The 20,205-nt window shown below is 38.8% G+C and overlaps 1 protein-coding gene across 2 annotated transcripts in view; it reads left to right on the forward strand.

Moving 5' to 3' along the window:
• ephb4a (eph receptor B4a) overlaps positions 1 to 20,205 on the forward strand; it is a 63,237-nt gene that overhangs the window by 25,227 nt on the left and 17,805 nt on the right. For both annotated transcript variants that reach the window (XM_079815477.1, XM_079815478.1), the window contains exons 2-7: positions 4,555 to 4,625; positions 4,725 to 5,006; positions 6,420 to 6,810; positions 16,374 to 16,529; positions 18,980 to 19,315; positions 19,437 to 19,561. In XM_079815477.1, the coding sequence (XP_079671603.1) occupies positions 4,555 to 4,625; positions 4,725 to 5,006; positions 6,420 to 6,810; positions 16,374 to 16,529; positions 18,980 to 19,315; positions 19,437 to 19,561 (1,361 nt within the window). The remainder of the gene's footprint in view (positions 1 to 4,554; positions 4,626 to 4,724; positions 5,007 to 6,419; positions 6,811 to 16,373; positions 16,530 to 18,979; positions 19,316 to 19,436; positions 19,562 to 20,205) is intronic.

Here is a 20,205-nt window from a genome sequence, read left to right on the forward strand (position 1 = left end):
GTTGCTCTGTCATACCGTGCTGAAAAAAAAATAGATCTGCATGAATTCCGATGGGTTATGATGTTTTCTGCTGTTTTAGTATAGTTATGCGAAAACAAATGGTGAAGCTGGTTGACTAAAACCCTATTCGGACGGTAATTGTTTCTCGTGGGGTTGTAAGGTATTTTCATCATTGACATTGGACAGTCAGTGATTTTATTGCTGTCCAAATCCAGAATGTCAGTTTTTTTCTCCCACCACCCACGTAAAAATCCCTGGCCGAATTACCTACTGTTTTTAGACAGTGGTAATTTAATTGCCGTCCGAATCCACATCTCTGAGTTTTCAAGAATATATCACTTCAAAATTCACTGTTTATATCCTTTTTGACCCTTGCAGAGCACCGTACGGCTGCCCTTCGCTGTAATTTGGATGGATTTTACAGATCTAGACTTTTATGACTGAAATGCTGGCAGGTATTTATAAGAGTAATATATTTCATCACCGCTCAAAAAATAAAAATAAAAGCACTTAAACATTTGAAATGGGCCGTTATTACGGCAGCAATTATATAACCGCAGCATTATGTTTACCTTGTATAAATAAGAGGCTGTTTTCACTTATTTCTGCTCATTTCCATGTGGAATAAAATGACATCCTTTATTTTGACCATTTGAACCATTTGGACTATAATGTACGTCTATATATCTTCCTATTTTTAAACAGATTTAAATAATTAAATAATAATTAGGATATGATTTTCCTGTTATTAAATTAAATATGCATTTATTATTTTTATAGCTACCGAGCATATGACATTTTATTACAGTAGAGAATCATGTTATTGACCACGTGAGCAGGTTCCCAGGTGCGCAGGATCACAAAACTCGCTCCTCCACCGTGGCATCCCAATGCAAGAGTTTTATCACTGAGGTGGCATGCAAATGCATTTCTACGGATGTCCACATGAATAACAATTACCTACTGTTAACTACTGTTATAATTATAATCAAGTACTTTACATGTGCTTTAGTATGTTTGTAAACACATCAAAATAAGTGCACTTCTTTTAAAGCACGATAAAAGAGCAATAAAACAATGATTTAAAATGTACTTTAAAGTAAAACGTAGAGCCCGACCGATAAAGGATTTTTAAGGCCGATACCGATACAAATATTTGGTCACTTAAAAATCCGATATTCCGATATATCAGCCGATATATAAAAAAAATAAAAAAATAAAATAACAGAAACGCGTAAAAACACACAAACAGATTTCCCTTATACATCAGTTATTTGTAGTTATTCATGATCCCCAGCCTCTCTAAAATAATATGATAATGCAGTTTAAAAATAAACTTGTTTGTTTTATTGTTACAACAGAACAGAGGAACATAAAATATATTAAAGTTCTGATAAATAAAATGTATAAAAATGCAAACTTAAGATATGAAACTTAAAGTCGTTTGGACGAAAACACAATAGGCTAACAAAAACAAAAAATCAAAGTTACCAGTATTAATAGATGTGGTAAGCTTTATAAATATAACTTTTAGCAAGACTGGAAAAAAAAATATTCAGTTAAGTTCTAGAAGTTCTGATAAATAACAACAACAGCAAAACATAAACTATATACAGTATAAATATGAGCCACCTTATAATTACAATGTCAACTTGCTTATCCCTTTACATGCACTTTTAATTCTATCCATCAAGCTACCACAAACCATTTTCAATCATCATTTGCTGCCTGCCTTCTAAAATCTACTAACGTTACTGATGATGACTCGTGTAATCCATTATTTGACTCGTTAATGCGGCGTCTGAACGAAGTCACGCACTTTCGTTCACTCTTCACGAGCCTAACTTACGATTTACAATGCAGAGACTGGAACTACAAATATACTAGTTATAAATACAGTAATCATTACTTTATTTAGGCAGAATAAGTTTGTTGTGTTTTTCAAGGCGCATTAATGTTAGCGGTCTCCCACTGATAGCCATGGCATTAGCTAGCTTTGTGGTTAGCGTCTATGATAAGTTATAATTTAGAAATATGTATACTTTTTCAAAATACCGGGCAGGGGAGAGATGATACGTCTCATGATGTCAAACTGTCAGACTATTAAAGAAATACATTTTATTCAGTCACATTGTCCGAGGTAAAATAAGTCAGTCAACTGTAACCTAGCGTAATTACCAGCTCTCTTGGCTTACATGTAACAGCAAAACTGGACTTGGCAGTTACAAATTGTGTCATGTTATTTGAGTTAAGAGAACTGATGGGGATGTTCTTTTAATTGTTATTCAATTCAAGCAATGTATGTCTCGTTGCCAACTTACATGCATTTCGCGGATGATCTGTGTTGTGAATGCAGCGCTCAGAGCGCTGCAGCTCAGCATGACTCTGCTGGATCAGCTGGTGGTGTTGCCAGCCGGCACGTTGTAGAGCGCCCTCTGGTGGACAAACTATGAAACGCCAACACTCAATGTGTTAGAGAGGTGTTTCGTCCGGTTTTTTTATTTTTTAAAAAATATTCATTTATCGGCCATCATAAATGCCGATACCGATAGTTTGGAAAAAGCCTAATATCGGCCGATAATATCGGCCCGCCGATATATCGGTCGGGCTCTAGTAAAACGTTTAAAGGGTTAGTTCACCCAAAAATGAAAATGATGTCATTAATTACTCGCCCTCATGTCGTTCGACACCCGTAAGACCTCCGTTCATATTCGGAACACAAATTAAGATATTTTTGTTGAAAGCTGATGGCTGAGAAAGGCTTCAGATAGGCCTCCATTGGCATTCAGTACATTTACACTCCCAAGACCCACAAAAGGCACTTAAAACGTCGTTACAAAGTCCATCTCACCACAGTGATTCTACAATAATTTTACGAAGCGACGGCAATAGTTTTTGTGCGCAAAAAAAAATCTAAATAACGCATTTATCCAACTTGTTCTTGTCTTCCGTGTGTGACTCCACGACGCATGCGCGAGAATATGACGTAGCGCCGGGGTTCGGACACATGACCCAGAAGCGATTTGTTTACAAGCAGAGGAAGACGGGCGTATCTAAGCTGTTGAATTCTACATTGATCGTGCTTTAGGTCTCGGCGTAGTGCTCAAAATCGGACTAAAGTGTGCATTTCATAGATTCCCGAACCCCGGCGCTACGTCATATTCTCGCGCATGCGTCGAGGAGGCACACACGGAAGACAAGAACAAGTTGGATAAAGTCATTTTTGGGTGAACTAACCCTTTAAGTGCACTTTTTGAAAACGACTTAAACATTGTCATGATTGTGTACTCTCTTTAAGTACACTTAAGTGGCCTTTAATAAAGATCTGAAGTACATTGAGAGTGCACATTCAATACAATTAAGTGCACTTCTTTATTACAACAGTAATAAAGTACAGAGAGAGAGAGCGTTTATTTATAACATGAATATGATAGCAGCAGCACATCATTTGGGCTTGGGAAACTTTACTTATTTGAGCGGATCTCTGTACAGTTTGAGATATTGTTGAGTCCTCTGCAAGTCTTTAGTTCTGTCTGTTTAAAGATAAAGAGTGCACATTGAACACAGCTTCTTTTTCAAGGGGGGATATTTATGGAAGTGGGTTTCTGCTACAGAATAAAACGTTTTAAAAGATAATTGCAACTTTCTATCTCACAATTGTGAGTTTACATCTCGCAATTCTGACTTATTTTCTATAAACTCGCAATTCTTATCTAGTTATCTCACAATTCGGACTTTATATCTCGCAGTTGTGTGTTATAAAGTAGGGCTGCACAATATATCGAAATGAACGAAATATCGCAAATGTTCATATCGGGATGTATATTGCATATCGCAACAGCACGCAATATCTGAATGATTTTAATAGGCTTCTTCAACATTGTGAAAAGTGTAAGTTTTAGGTCAACGGATATAGAGAATAGACTGGGCACACGACTGTTACTTATGTGACTTGTTTGTTATTTTTAATAACAAAGAAAGATAAATTAAAAAACAAAAATAATCGTCCACCCCTAGTTCAGGTGTCTTTGTTTACCTGGATGTTCTTGATGTTTTAGGTTGATATAACTATATATTACCAAGTCAAGCAAAGAGTTTTTGGTATTTACATTTTGGCATTACATTTTTTGTTTGTTTACATTGATGTTAAAATTATATTGTCTGATTCGTGACATTAATTTTTGCTAAAACACTGCTGGTCACTTTCAGAAGTTGACATTTTTGCCCAAAACTGATAACTGATGATTCTTTATAATTGAAAGCCGATAACCGATATATTATACTGAGATACTATTTTTTCCTTTCCAATCATATTTCGAGCAATTCGAAACCATCATGACGAACTGGGCGCAACTGAAGTGTCTCAGCTGAAGGAAATAATCCATTATTTATCGGTTTTAATATATCGGCCAAACGTTCTTATCGGACCGATAACAATAAAATTAACATACATCAGCTGATACTGATATGGTGGCCGATATATCATGCATCCCTAGGAGATATTAAAGCTTGTGGACTCATTTATGTATTCATTTTTTTTTTTGTGTTCGACAGAGGTCCTGATGAATACAAAGACTGAGACATCAGATCTGAAGTGGACGACATACTCTCGAGCTAAACCTGAGGTGAGACCTGCGGCTCCATCATTTGACCCTACATGTAGTGCAAATGCTCAGTGCAAACTGTAAATGATTACACAACTGATCTCCCTCGTCTGTGTGCAGTGGGAGGAGGTCAGTGGCCTGGATGAGGAGAACAACAGCGTGAGGACCTATCAGATCTGCCAGGCTGACGGTGCGTCCAGTCATTGGCTGCGCAGCAAGCTCATTGAGCGGCGAGGGGCTTCGCAGGTGTACGTGGAGCTGCTTTTCACCATGATCGAATGTTCATCGCGGAGCACACATCACCGCTCCTGCAAAGAGACCTTTAACCTTTACTACTACCAGAGTGACACGGATGACGCCACGGCAAGCCACCCCGCATGGATGGAGAACCCCTACACCAAGGTGCTCGCATGCAGACTATCACACACTATACAACTGCTTAAACAGACAAGGGGTTATTAACGTTACTGAAAGGAAATTAGATTTCATATCAGTTTTAGACTTCTGAAAAAGTACACTTTGGCATATTTTAAAAAGAGTACTTTTTACAGAAAATTATATACTTTGAAAGAATATATGAACTGAATGTAATGTTTACGGACACTTAATTGCGTGTTAGTTGCAATTAGATGAAAATGTTCTAGATTAAATGTATAGTAAATGCAATTAAATAACTTTTTTGACCCTATTAATTAGTACATCTTAGTAAGTAATTTTATAATTGCTTCTATTGTCTTTGATCTTATTGTCTCTAATATAATAACTTTTATTGTCTTAAATATGGCAGACAAGCATTTATAGTAAACTGAAATACACTTAACTTTTATTTCATCTATTTATGTTATGTGACATTATGTGAAGTTGCAATTTAGTACATTTAAAATATATTAACTTGAAATATTAAATAAAACACTACAATTAATATTATAATCAAGTACTTTACATGTGCTTTAGTATGTTTGTCAACACATCAAAATAAGTGCACTTCTTTAAAGCATGAAAAAATATTATAATGATTTAAAATGTACTTTTAAAGTGAAAATGTTCATTTGCCATTATTTCAAAGTTAAGTGTCCTTAAGTGTGTTAGGAAACAGTCATGAAAGTGTACTTTAAGTGGCCTTTAATTCAATAATATTGTTATCTGCAAGTATATTTAAAAAAATATATACTGTTAAGATTTAAAGTACACTACAAGTGCACATTCAATACATTGAAGTGCACTTGTTTGGGTTTGGGAGACTTTGATGAGAAATGTTTGAGTTCATACTGAGACCTCTGACTTTGGTATCTTGGCAAATCTCTGTACAGTTTGAAGTATTGTTGAACTCTTTAAAGACCAATGAAGGTCATGTTATAGAGCAATGAGCAATTGTTCTCAAGTGCAAATGAATGACAGTTGAGTTAATGACAGATTCTTAGGGATAGTTCACCCAAAAAGGAAAATTCTGTCATTAATTACTCACTCTCATGTCTTTCCAAACCCGTAAGACTTTCGTTCTTCAACACAACCCGTAAGACTAGATCTTCAACACAAATGAAGATCTTTTTGATGAAATCTGTCCCTCCATTGACCGCTTCACAACTACCACTTTGACGCTTCAAAAAGTTCATAATGAGATCGTAAAACTAATCCACATGAATTGAGCGATTTACTCCAAATGTATGCGTAATTAATGACAGAATTAATATTTTTGGGTGAACTATCCCTTTAATGAATTAATGAAAGTTTGAGGAGAAAAATCGAGATGTAATATTCGTGATATTTCTCTTCTATGCATCTCACCAGTCTTTGCCGTATCTCCGTTTCCGTTAGGTCGACACGGTGGCCGCAGACTTCCTGCTCCGTAAAGGTGGAGAGAAGAAGTTTAACGTCAAAACGCTGCGTTTGGGCCCATTGACCAAGCGTGGATTCTACTTGGCGTTCCAGGCCCAGGGAGCGTGCATGGCCCTTCTATCCGTGCGCGTCTTCTTTAAGAAGTGTCCGGCTCTCACGCGCTCACTATCCGTCTTCCCGGAGACAGTTCCACGCTCGCTGGTGCAGGAGGCAGTTGGCCAGTGTGTGGCCAACGCAGTGCAGGCTGGACCAAATCCCAGACCGCCCAAGATGTTCTGTGGAGAAGATGGACAGTGGGTGGACCAGCCCACCACCACCTGCACTTGCCTGCCGGGCTTTGAGTCCAGCCATGGAGATCTGGAGTGTAGAGGTGAGTGAGAGGGAATACAACAGTTTTCTTTGACGCTAATTTGAGCTCTACGTGAAGACGATGAGCTGTAGGCCAAAACATAGCACATTTCAGTTAAACTAAACTACACAAAAAAATGCAGCTTGCATTATGTGCACAGTACGGGACAGAAAGCAGTATGTCATTCTGAACATATACTCCCATCCAGGGCTTGACGTTAAATCCCGCAAAACGCGAGTGGATGGCAACATATCGACACTGAAATATCTGCTTCATTTGCTCCGGATGAATATTGTTGGAGTTATAGCTCCGGAGGTTGACGTCATGCTATCTAAACTCAGGCAATCAAGGGATCGCTAGAGCGGCTGTAGCATTGGTATCTGTAGTGGTCGAACAATCATTTAAAACCAGACTGTTTAAACCTTACTATTTCAACATGGTGGACAGCTGCTGTGCGGAAAAGCAAAGAGGATATCATTTTATCTTAGTAAATTGTTGAAATGCCGTGATTTTCAGTTTATTCTTCATTTGTAACTACTTTTGCCTCACGTAACTAATGATAAAAATAAGTTCCCATTAAATACGATACTTAAGTATCGTACCAACAGCCATATCACCCTGCAGCCCAAGACTGGTTTCACACTGAAGCTAAGCAGGGCTGAGCCTGGTTAGTACCTGGATGGGAGACCAACTGGGAAAACCAGGTAGCTGCTGGTAGAGGTGTTAGTGAGGCCAGCAGGGGGCGCTCACCCTGTGGTCTGTGTGGGTCCTAACACCCCAGTATAGTGATTGGGACACTATACTGTAACAAGCACCGTCCTTCAGATGAGACGTTAAACCGAGGTCCTGACTCTCTGTGGTCATTAAAAATCCCAGGATGTCCTTCGATAAAGAGTAGGGGTGTAACCCCGGCATCTTGGCCAAATTTGCCCATTGGCCCCTCTCCATCATGGCCTCCAAATCATCCCCATACACAGATTGGCTTCATCACTCTGTTTCCTCTCCACCAATCAGCTGGTGTGTGGTGGGCGTTCTGGCGCAAAATGGCTGCCGTCGCATCATCCAGGTGGTGCTGCACATTGGTGGTGGTTGAGGAGATTCCCCCTTCTATATGTAAAGCGCTTTGAGTGCCTTGAAAACCGCTATATAAATGTAACAAATTATTAAGTACTTTTATGTATAAATCACATTCAGAAACTAAACGAAATTAAGGGTCAATAGATAAGTCCTGAAACAAACAAAAAAAGAAATTACATCTATTGATTATGACTGATTTTATTTGACATGCACAACACGGACCGATGGGACAGATGCACACAGCGGGCGCGCTGCTTTGGATGGGTTTGTGTTAATCGTTAACATAGTAACGTTAATCTATTCACATAATGGTTTCTCTCTTAAAATGTAAGCGCATATATATGTTAGCATTATCATATACGTGTAAAGAATTGAAGTCTGTCATGTAAAACAAGAGCGTATTGATGCAGTTCTACCTGCTATTCTATCTGTTAATGTTACTCCTGATCGGAGGCTTCCGTAAATATTTAGTTTATACGTAGATTTAAGCTTCAGCTAAGTTTAATGGTGCAACGCAAAAATATTTAGTAATGCAAAAGTTGTAACTTAGTGGCCATTTACGTCAAAACTAGGCTAGTTGTAACTTGCGCACAGCTGGTGCAACCGGCCCCAGGATACTGCAGGTCAGGAAAGCTATCCGTTCCTTTATCGATACACATGAGAAACACACCCGGGGTTATGTTTAATCTATTAAGTTTTGCTATGTTCAGGTCTATATGTTTTGAATTAAAGTGCGCAGTGAACTCTGTTGCCTTGAAACTCAAGCCGACTGTCCCTGCCTGTCAATATGGCATTGTAAACAGAATGGGTCACGTGACGTCCACAGCTCTACAGGGCTTGAATTTCGGCGTGGGATTGCACATATTGCGCATAATTTTACTCATTCCCCTAGATTTTGTGCTCAAACCCAAAGTGTACGCACATAAACCTGCTTCTCAGTACTAAATGTAGTTGTTTTTCGCTGCTTATTACGCTTCGACAGTAAAATCCACACAAAATAATGTCAAAATGCCGGTCCCCCTAAACAGTTGAGAAAGAAAACGCATGTGTAACAGTATAATGGATCCGTGCGTCAGGTCTTAAAGTGCCTAATATACCTGCCGCCAAATTATGAAATAATATTAAAATCTATCTAAATGGCAGTTTTCCCCATGGTATCGATGTCACAATTGCGGCTAGAGAAAATGCTCAGTGGCTAGTAACTTTAGAAAACCACTAGCCACAGTGACTGGTGAGCAAAAAACTTAATGTCAAGCCCATCTATATACTATCAAAAATGTATGAAACTGAGTCAGTTTTGAGTATATTTATATGTCTTGTGGTTAAGAATAAGTGTTGAGGAAGTTTATATTGACAATGGCTGCAACTTCAGCACTGATAAGAGGTCACGGATGGAGAGAGAGAGAGACAGGAAAGGACAGATGGGACTGAATTAGACAAAGTCTGTGACACGGAGAAGGAGAGAAAACAGTGACTGAGCGAGGTGAGATGAAGGTCTTGCTTTAAACTAGAGAAAAGAGGCAGGAAGTTGAGAGATCAGGAGAGGATTACTGTGAATTTCATCAGTGTCCTACGGCTGGACACATTTTCATTACAGTGCTGTGCACATCTTGGGTGCATTTACATTTCTGCATTTGACAGACACTTTTATCCAAAAGCTACTGTACAAGTTTCATGGTGAAATTGCAAAAGATTTCTTTCATCGTAGGGCAAAATCACCATTCTTTGATCGCTTAATGTGACATGCTCACAAATGGCAGATTAGTTGTCTTTCTGATCAATTTTAGTCTCCAATGTGTCCAAAAATGTGGGTCACAGTCTTGCAGTGTGATTGCAAGACCACAGCAACATATATGAGACATAAACTACATTCAAAAGATGTTTTTGAAAGAACACCTGCACACCAAGGCTGCATTTATTTGATCAAAAATACTGTAAAAACTGAAATATTGTGAAATATTACCAAAACAGCTGTTTTCTAGGTGAATATATTGTAAAAATATATACTCTCAGAAAATAGGTACAAAAGCTGTCACCGGGGGGTACCTTTTCACGTTTGTACTTAAAGGGTGCATACTGGAACCTTAAAGGTACATATTAGTACCTAAAGGAACAAAAGTGTACCTTTTGAAAAGGTACCGCCCCAGTGACAGCTTTTGGACCTTTTTTTCCTGAGATTGTATATATGCTTTTAATTATGCATCAATTTGTGGGGGAAAAAGTTATGCATTTGCAATGGAAGCCCCCTAGTAGGCAATTGTGAAGCACTAGTATAAATATACATGAAGTATTTCATTGTCATTTGCTGCTCAAGAAACATTTCTGATTATCAATGTTGAAAACGGTTCATATTTTTGTGGAAACCGAAGTCTTTGATGAATAGAAAGTAAAAAAAAAAACAGCATTTATGTGAAATAGAAATATTTTGTAGCATTATAACTGTCACTTTTGATCAATGTAATGCATCCTTGCTGAATAAAGTATTAATTTCTTATATATATATATTACTGACCCCAAACTTTTTGAACAGTAGTGTACATGTTACTCCAAGATATGTCAAAGAAAACCATGTTACAATGACCAATATTCGATTGGTACACACACATTGGTGACCACATTGGTTTCAGCCAATTAGCACAGTTTTTAGGTAACATTTTATTATAAGTTGACAGTTGCGTGTACTTAATATAGTACCTAAAAGGAACAAACGTGTACCTTTTGAAAAGGTACTGCCCCAGTGACAGCTTTTGGACCTTTTTTCTGAGAGTGTATATATGCTTTTAATTATGCAAAAAAAAGTATGCATTTGCAACGAAAGCCTAGTAGGCAATCGTGAAGCACTAGTATAAATATACATTCCTTATTTCATTGTCATTTTTTCCGATATAGAATCATAACATAAATATTGCACGCATTAAACACTAACAGGAATTATTGCAATGCACAACTCGTATGCCACTCATAAAGCAAACGGTTTTTATTAAGTGCATGAACGAAACGACACACTTCACATCTCTAGAAATAGACTTCCATTGTAAGTTCATTTTTACAAAGTTCAGCAATGATTTTCTGTGGTAATCGACAGCATATGTTGCATGCGTGTAGGTTTAGCTCAAGTTGACCGGGAAAACGATTTAGCCCCGGAAAATTCATTTAAGAACATGACTGATCTACTTTAATTCAAGTAATCGCCGTCTCTCCGTGGAGTGGATCAGTCCAAATCCTCCCCGTTTTCAAATATGACTTCAGCTCTTTAATGATGTTCCTTGGGCTGGGTGGGGAGAGCGAGTGTTAAAGGCCGTGCTTGTCTGTTAAACACTGCAGCTGTGCTTTCTGTGGGCGTGAACCCCTGGAGTTCACACACACACTCAATGACTTACTCAGCATTCAGCCACTCAAACACACTACATCTGCTGTTCATCCCTTTCTTTCACACACCCAAACACACAAAGGCAGCGCAAAGCCATAATAGTGGCGCCTGCGGGCAGGGTTGTGTCCACTACAAAGCCGCTCTAATGACATGACCAATTAGGTATGGGCAGAGAGAAAAAGAGAGAGACAGAAAAAGAGAATACTGAAGTCTATTGGGCAGGTGAAAGGCCGAATGGAGAGTGTGTGGTCACGGGGTCACAGGTGAAGGGCTGAAAGAGCAGAAAAGATGTGCGTGTGTGTGTGTGTGGGTGGGTAGGGTTAATGGTACTAATGACTGTAATTAGCCGCATTCGGATGCATACATGTACAATCTCTTTACTGTGTGATGGTGTGACATGGCATACAGCAAAATATTGTGAAATATTTTTACAATTTAAAATAACAGTTTTCTATTGTAAAATGTAATGTATTCCTGTGATCAAAGCTGAATTTTTAGCATCATTACGCCAGTCTTCAGTGTCACATGACCCTTCAGAATTTGCTGCTCAAGAAACATTTCTGATTATCAATGTTGAAAACGGTTCATATTTTTGCGGAAACCGAATTCTTTGATGAATAGAAAGTTCAAAAGAACATAGAAATATTTTGTAACATTATAACTGTCACTTTTGATCATAAAAGTATTAATTTCTTATATATATATATATATATTACTGACCCCAAACGCTTTGAACAGTAGTGTACATGTTACTCCAAGATACGTCAAAGAAAACCATGTTACAATGACCAATATTCGATTAGTACACACACATTGGTGACCATATTGGTTTCGGCCAATTAGCACAGTTTTTAGGTAACACTTTATTATAAGTTGACAGTTGCGTGTACTTAATATAGTAATAACAGTAAATTGTGCATAATTACAAGTAACTAATCCTAGCCATAACCCTTTAGTAAGTACATTTAGTTAATTAATATTACTCAGTGCTTATTTGCGTGATTACACTGTAAAAATGTCAGGTTGACAATTGAATTGAATAAAATAAGACTTTATATTTAATATGAGACCTTTTCTATAGCTCTGTTTGGACTGGATTCATTTTCCTGATGTTCAGATTTGGAATATTTGCGGTTGTTATTAAGATGGGAGTGTCTGTAGTTTCAGAAGATCATGTGCTCTGGATGTGTGCATCACTAACCCAATGAATTAATTCTATAATTATATCATTATGTATATAATTAAGGGAAGGAGTGGATTAAGATAATGATCACACCTGACACTGCTGGTACAGTTTCTGAGATCAGACTCGCCATGTTAATGTAATTGTCTTTGTACGTCGGATGAAATGCCATCAGCACTAGCAGTACCACTAACTCAGAAAGTTGGCAAAAATGGCTCCCCAGGCAGTTTAACAAGAAAATTAGCTTTAGTTATATTGTCCAACGAGGGTTTGTATAAACGAGGAGAAGAGTTACAATAACACACCGCAATCACTGATTCCTATCTGGACAAGATTAGTTTTCTCGAAGGACCCTCTGGTATGAAAAAAAGAACCATAAGTAATTTGCTCCGTAATTCTTTCCTGAGGTTGTGCGAGAAAAACAGACATGTTCAATTTAAATGGGATTCAACTCACAGTGTGTGTCTATGAAACAAATTAAGGCAAAAGTACTTGAGTCCTAAACTGAACACCACCGTTCAAAAGTTTGAGGTCAGTTAAAGAGAGAGTTAAATTAGTATTTTATTCAGCAAGGACACATTCAATTGATAAAAAGCTAAATTTAGGACATTTATAATGTTACAAAAGACTTCTGTTTCAAATAAATGCTGTATTTTTGAATGTCCTATTCGTCAAAGAATCCCAAGGGGAAAAAATGATCATGGTTTCCACATGAAAACGTGGAACTGCACAACTGTTTTCAACATTAATAATAATCATATAGAATTCTTGAGCAGCCAATCATCTATTAGAATGATTTATGAAGGATCATGTGACACTGAAGACTGAAATTGTAATAATATTTCACAATATTCCTGTTTTTACTGTATTTTTGATCAAATAAATGCAATGCTTTTCAAAAACATTCTGTCGTGTATACTTATGTTTTGGTTACTCTGTTTTTGTTTGACTGTAGGTTCAAACATTTAGTTAAATGGTATAGATTCATAATTTAATAATTTTTTTTTTAATCTATCCATCTCTAGTACACTTATATGAATGTCAAAGGATGTCCGTATTGGCATCTTCATGTCTGTAAAACCAGAGCGCTGAAGTTAGAAAGATCTTTATCCTTCAGCTAATAAATTCAGAGACATTCATTATGGAAATGTTTCAAATGACACACACACACACACACACACACACACACACACACACACACCCCAGTGTAAAGCTGCTTTAACTAGGAGGATAATTCAGACCATATGTTTTGGTCTGAGTGAAACTGATGTTAATCAAATCCAGATGTGTTTCCATCAATACAGGGGTTGTGAAGAACTGATTATAAAATGAAACTGGTCTGTAAGCCTGTCTTTTCCTGTCTCTTGAGACTCCGCATTGCTCATTTATACATGTGTGTGTGTGTGTGTCTGTGTGTGTGTATCGATGTGAGTACATGTCACGTTGGAGAAAAAGACTTGAGTTTCTTGTGCAAGCTGAATGTGTGTGGGTTTTATCTGCTGTGTCAGTCGGGCGGCTATAAATCAAGTGATTGAGTAGCTAAACATGTAGAAGAACATGATCATTTTCCATATCATACATACAGCAGACTTTGCCACACAGAGATTCAGAAGAAGCGCTTTAAATCCTAAATTACACCAGCGTCAACTGAAATAGACACCGGCACTTGTTTGGATTGTTGTCTAAATGATTGTTCAATGTTGACACATAAGGACAAACGAGGTTTGTGCTTAAGGCAGCAAGTTCTTGAGAGTGTGTGTTTATTTGCTGGGAAAGTATGTTTGTTTAATGATAATTTAGTGCTTATTCTCTCAAAACATGTTGTGTTTTTCTCTGCTTTACTGAAAAGTGTCCCAGACAGTGGGACATGCTGGTTTGTGCTGGTTTTGCTAGCAAAGCAACATAGCCATGTGAAAAATTTTCAGTAAAATATCCAAAAACCACTAGGCCAGTGTTATATATTTTGTTCAGTTGAGTACTTACAATATCCCAAATGTTTCCAACTATTTGTAAATCATGAGAAAATTGCTATTTAACCAAGGAACCGGGACGTGTGAGGGAGTCGCCTGTCAATGGCGTCATTTCTGCGTTTCCCTCGGTTTCCGGTTTTATTTTGCAGAAACGCTTTACTCTCACTGCAGTGTGAACAAGTGTCGTATCAGCCGCCGAGAGAACGCACAGATTAACGTCATAACATAATTTTCAACACACTCAGATGTGTCTAATTTGATAAACAGAGCTGCGTTACCTCACACTCATGACCGGAAAAGCGGAAATGGCGACTGTGTCATAATAAAAGTCCTGCTGCTTGTGAGGCGTGTGTTGCGTTCATCTTATTACCAATCGCTCCAGCGGTTCCTCAGCTCCACAACACTCAGTCCTGCTCTGCTTCATACTACAGTAACGTTAATAATCACATCCATGAACATGATTTCTGCCCGAGTCCTATCCCGATTCTTTTCCACCGGCTGTGAGGTGAAGACCACATGTCCCAAGATTCTGCGCTCAAACGTGGCATTATCAAACTACGCCTTTAGCCCTATTCGCATGTCTTTGATCTTAATCCCGTGCGAATCGGCCATGTCTGTAATATGTAAAGTAAAAATTCCCCCGCAAATTACCTACCATATTTCGCCAAACACCGAGGTCCTGTGATAATATTAGTCCCGTGCGAATCTGCATCTCTGTGATTTGGCCGGGATTAGGCGGATCGTATATAATTTTTGCAAGGTTTTTGTTTCCTGTGCGAATTTTTATCTTTATCTTTCACGAAGAATGGAACTAGGCTGCATATAATGCGCACCATTATGAATTCTCGTGCGGCCGCGCAGATTATACTTTAACTTTAGAATGAGCACCAATTTGGGAGTAAATTGCTTGAATGGTGTTTAATATTATTCTTAATGAAAAACACAAAAACAGAAAAGGACAATGACAAACTCACTTAAATGGGCACTTTTACATTTAGGTTTGAAACTGAATCTTCCGCCGTATATTGTTATATTGCTCAGTTCAGTTTTTAATTGTAGCATCTGTTCTCTAACTGAACTAAATTATTTTTATTACTATAAAACAATCAAAATGATATCGATATGACTGTTTATAATTTCATACAGCTATATCTATAACGAAAAAAACATTTACAAGTCTTGACATCATATCTGGGAGATAAGTCAGTAAATTCGAGTAAAATCACAGGCTTGCTTATCCCGTGCGAATGCGCCATGCAAAATTCAGATGTGGGGGAGTAATTTCTAAATCACACGAGGTCCCCAGATAGCCTACTTATCCCGTGCGAATAGGGCTTTTGTTTTGAACAGGCGACCTCTAGCGGACGGAAAAGTTACATAGTGCACCTTTAAGCTCACTGACTAAAGTCCAAATCACACCACTGTTAAAAAGTTTGGCTTATATTCTAAAAAAAGGATGCATTAAATTGATCAAAAGTGACAGTAAAGACATTTGTAATGTTACATAAATGCTATATTTTTGAACTTTCTCTGTTCATCAAAGAATCCTGAGGGGGTTTTCACAAAAACAAACAAAACTATTTTTTCAGCATTGATAATAATCATACAGTTTCTTGAGCAGCAAATCATCATATTAGAATGATTTCCGAAGGATCATGTGACACTGAAGACTGGAGTAATGATGCTGAAAATTCAGCTTTGATCACAGAAATGAATTACATTTTACAATATACTCACATAGAAAACAGTTATTTTAAATTGAAAAAATACATCACAATATTACTGTTTTTACTGTATTTGTTTTTGATCAAATAAATGCAGCTTTGGTGAGCAGAAGAGACTTTTGCAGGTGACCATACTGAACTGTTCAAACTAAAGCAAACCAAATGTGATGTTTTGATGTGTAAATGTGTGTGTGTATTCCTTTCCTGTAAAGGCTAACAGTTACTGATTATAAAAACGTTGTGTCTCTGTCTCTGTCCAGCGTGTCCTGCGGGTCATTTTAAGATGGGTTCGGGTACTGGCCCGTGTTCTGCGTGTCCTGACTCCAGTCACACGGGAGAGACGGGCTCTGCCTCGTGTGTGTGTCGCCCCGGTTTCCACCGCGCTCCCACCGACAGTCCAGATACACCCTGCACACGTGAGTACAGCTCTTTTCATGGCTCCTCACATCTCTTAAATGGATAGTTCACCAATAAATGACTCACCCGTAAATTGTTCCAAACCTGTATGAGTTTCTTTCTTCTGCTGAAGACAAAAGAAGAACAAAATACTATGGAAGTCAATGGGACCATCAACGGTCTGGTTATTGACATTCTTCAAAATATCTTCTTTTATGTTCAGCAGAAGAAAGAAACTCATACAGGTTTGGAACATCTTGAGGGCGAGTAGATGTTGACAATTGAGTGGGTGACTATCCCTTTAAGTACCCTATAAATCCAATTGTATAAAATGTTATATGCAGCTTTCTGAGGCCTTTCATTATCAACATGATCATAACTGCTGGAAAAACCTGTTGCACACAATCTACTACATGCCTTTTGGCGTCTGATTGATAGCTCGCACTTTTTTTGCAAGTAAAAGGCCTTTTAGTATAATTGTTCAAACGTCCACCTTCAGGTATCTTTTTGCTGTAAAACAAAGTAACAGTAAGAATAACTATTATTAGCGATATTTCAGGAGGAACGCTTACTCTGCTGAACAGCTTAGATTTACATGATTATCCATTCATAATTTATTAGAAAAATCATGTTATAATGTCAGTATCAAATATGATCCATCAGGCTTTTGAGGAAGGTTTATTTGTTCGTCTCTCAGTCATCATTGTATTGCATTACATTATACACTCACCTAAAGGATTATTAGGAACACCTGTTCAATTTCTCATTAATGCAATTATCTAATCAACCAATCACATGGCAGTTGCTTCAATGCATTTAGGGGTGTGGTCCTGGTCAAGACAATCTCCTGAACTCCAAACTGAATGTCAGAATGGGAAAGAAAGGTGATTTAAGCAATTTTGAGCGTGGCATGGTTGTTGGTGCCAGACGGGCCGGAGTATTTCACAATCTGCTCAGTTACTGGGATTTTCACACACAACCATTTCTAGGGTTTACAAAGAATGGTGTGAAAAGAGAAAAACATCCAGTATGCGGCAGTCCTGTGGGCGAAAAATGCCTTGTTGATGCTAGAGGTCAGAGGAGAATGGGCTGACTGATTCAAGATGATAGAAGAGCAACTTTGACTGAAATAACCACTCGTTACAACCGAGGTATGCAGCAAAGCATTTGTGAAGCCACAACACACACAACCTTGAGGCGGATGGGCTACAACAGCAGAAGACCCCACCGGGTACCACTCATCTCCACTACAAATAGGAATAAGAGGCTACAATTTGCACAAGCTCACCAAAATTGGACAGTTGAAGACTGGAAAAATGTTGCCTGGTCTGATGAGTCTCGATTTCTGTTGAGACATTCAGATGGTAGAGTCAGAATTTGGCGTAAACAGAATGAGAACATGGATCCATCATGCCTTGTTACCACTGTGCAGGCTGGTGGTGGTGGTGTAAGTGTGTGGGGGATGTTTTCTTGGCACACTTTCAGCCCCTTACTGCCAATTGGGCATCGTTTAAATGCCACGGCCTACCTGAGCATTGTTTCTGACCATGTCCGTCCCTTTATGACCACCATGTCCCCATCCTCTGATGGCTACTTCCAGCAGGATAATGCACCATGTCACAAAGCTCGAATCATTTCAAATTGGTTTCTTGAACATGACAATGAGTTCACTGTACTAAAATGGCCCCCACAGTCACCAGATCTCAACCCAATAGAGCATCTTTGGGATGTGGTGGAACGGGAGCTTCGTGCCCTGGATGTGCATCCCACAAATCTCCATCAACTGCAAGATGCTCTCCTATCAATATGGGCCAACATTTCTAAAGAATGCTTTCAGCACCTTGTTGAATCAATGCCACGTAGAATTAAGGCAGTTCTGAAGGCGAAAGGGGGTCAAACACAGTATTAGTATGGTGTTCCTAATAATCCTTTAGGTGAGTGTATTTTGCAGTGCTTTACCAATTGAGCTACGCAAAACCCGAAATATGGTGCAAATAAAAGGGAACAATGCATTAAAAAGAAAGTGTCCTGTTGTCGATAGGGGTACAAGTAAATTAGTAAACGCTCCCATGGGTCGTATTTCAGGGAAGGGACAAACGACCTATATAGGCGTATTGGTTGGAGGACATGTTGCTCATTGCGTCTGCCTCCGAATGCAACATGGACACATTTATTGCCCTTCGTCTGTATGCTCCCTTGACACGGTTACTTGCAGCAACTTCCGTTTTTGTGACAGATATTTGCACCAATTTTCCAGGACGTGGCGATTTCGTTCTCTTGAACACATGGGAGGAAAACAGTGCTTTATTTGCAAATGTTTTATGCGATATTTCAAAGCTAAATTGCCAACTTTGGATGGAAACATAGCTATTCTGGCTTTAACGTTGCATTCTGGGTATTGCAGACATTTCAAACAGATGTATGAACTGTAGCTGTAATTCAAGCACCCTGTATTTGTTGTCTTGTTCAGGTCCGCCCTCGTCCCCTCGCAGCCCAGTTCCTCAGGTCAATGACACTTCTCTCACGCTGGAATGGAGCGAACCGTTAGACAGCGGGGGCCGCTCGGACCTCACCTATAGCGTGGAGTGTCGAATGTGCCTGACCCCCAGGAGCCCCTGCGCGCCGTGCGGGGACGGTGTGAATTATCGGCCCTCTCAGACTGGGATCCAGGGTCGCCGCGTGAGCATTTGGGGACTCCGGCCTCACACCACCTACAGCTTTACCGTGATGGCCCTCAGCGGGGTCTCTCCTCTGAGTCTGCAGGGGCCCGCGGGGGAGACCATAAACATCACCACCAGCCCTAACGGTGAGACACAGAGACACTGCAGCTGCATATGAATGAGGCTTGATATCAGTGAATGTTTTCAGTGCTCATGTGTATGTGTGTGTGTGTGTGTGTGTGTGTGTGTGTGTGTGTGTGTGAGCAGTTCCAGTACTGGTGTCGGGTTTGAGGAAGAACACAGCCACAGAATCCAGCCTGACGCTGCACTGGAACACACCGACCCAATCGCACTACAGGATCCTACAGTACCAGCTACGCTACTGTGAGAAGGTAAACTATACTACACTACACTATAAATGCTATAACACTTTAAAACTAGAACACTATAAAATGCTATACTGCATAGATAACTGCACTGTTCTATACTAAACAACACTTGATTGTATTGAATGTGCTCCTGTAGTTCACTTCAAATCTTATTTTACTTGCAGTTAATATAATATAAATTATAAAAGGCCACTTAAAGGGGCTATATGCGTTTTTCTGAAATTTAAACTCGCGACTGACACCTGTGGCCAAAAAACAGAACTGCTCTCATTTTCTGCTCGCTCTCGCAGCGGTGGTGACGTCACATCCGCAGACAGCGCGGGAAAAGACGACCCGCCAGAAAATAGGAAAAATAGGATACAGGCTTATAGGTGCACCCACTGTGAGCGGACAAGGTGTCAGTATGCTCATCAGGAGATGTTTGAGTCATAAATGGTCAAATAAAAAGGCAATTGTTACGTTTATTTTGGGGAAAAAGTTGCATATAGCCCCTTTAAGTGTACTTAAAGAGAGTAAACTTTCATTTATTAACAGAGTTAATTACACTTAAAAAAGCATTTTAAATCTTTTTTTAATAATCAATGCAATACTCGTTTGTCATGCTTTAAAGAAGTACACTTATTTTACATACTAAAGCACATGTAAAA

This window comes from Gobio gobio (assembly GCF_949357685.1).
Source record: "Gobio gobio genome assembly, chromosome: 4".
Taxonomy (NCBI): Eukaryota; Metazoa; Chordata; class Actinopteri; order Cypriniformes; family Gobionidae; genus Gobio; species Gobio gobio.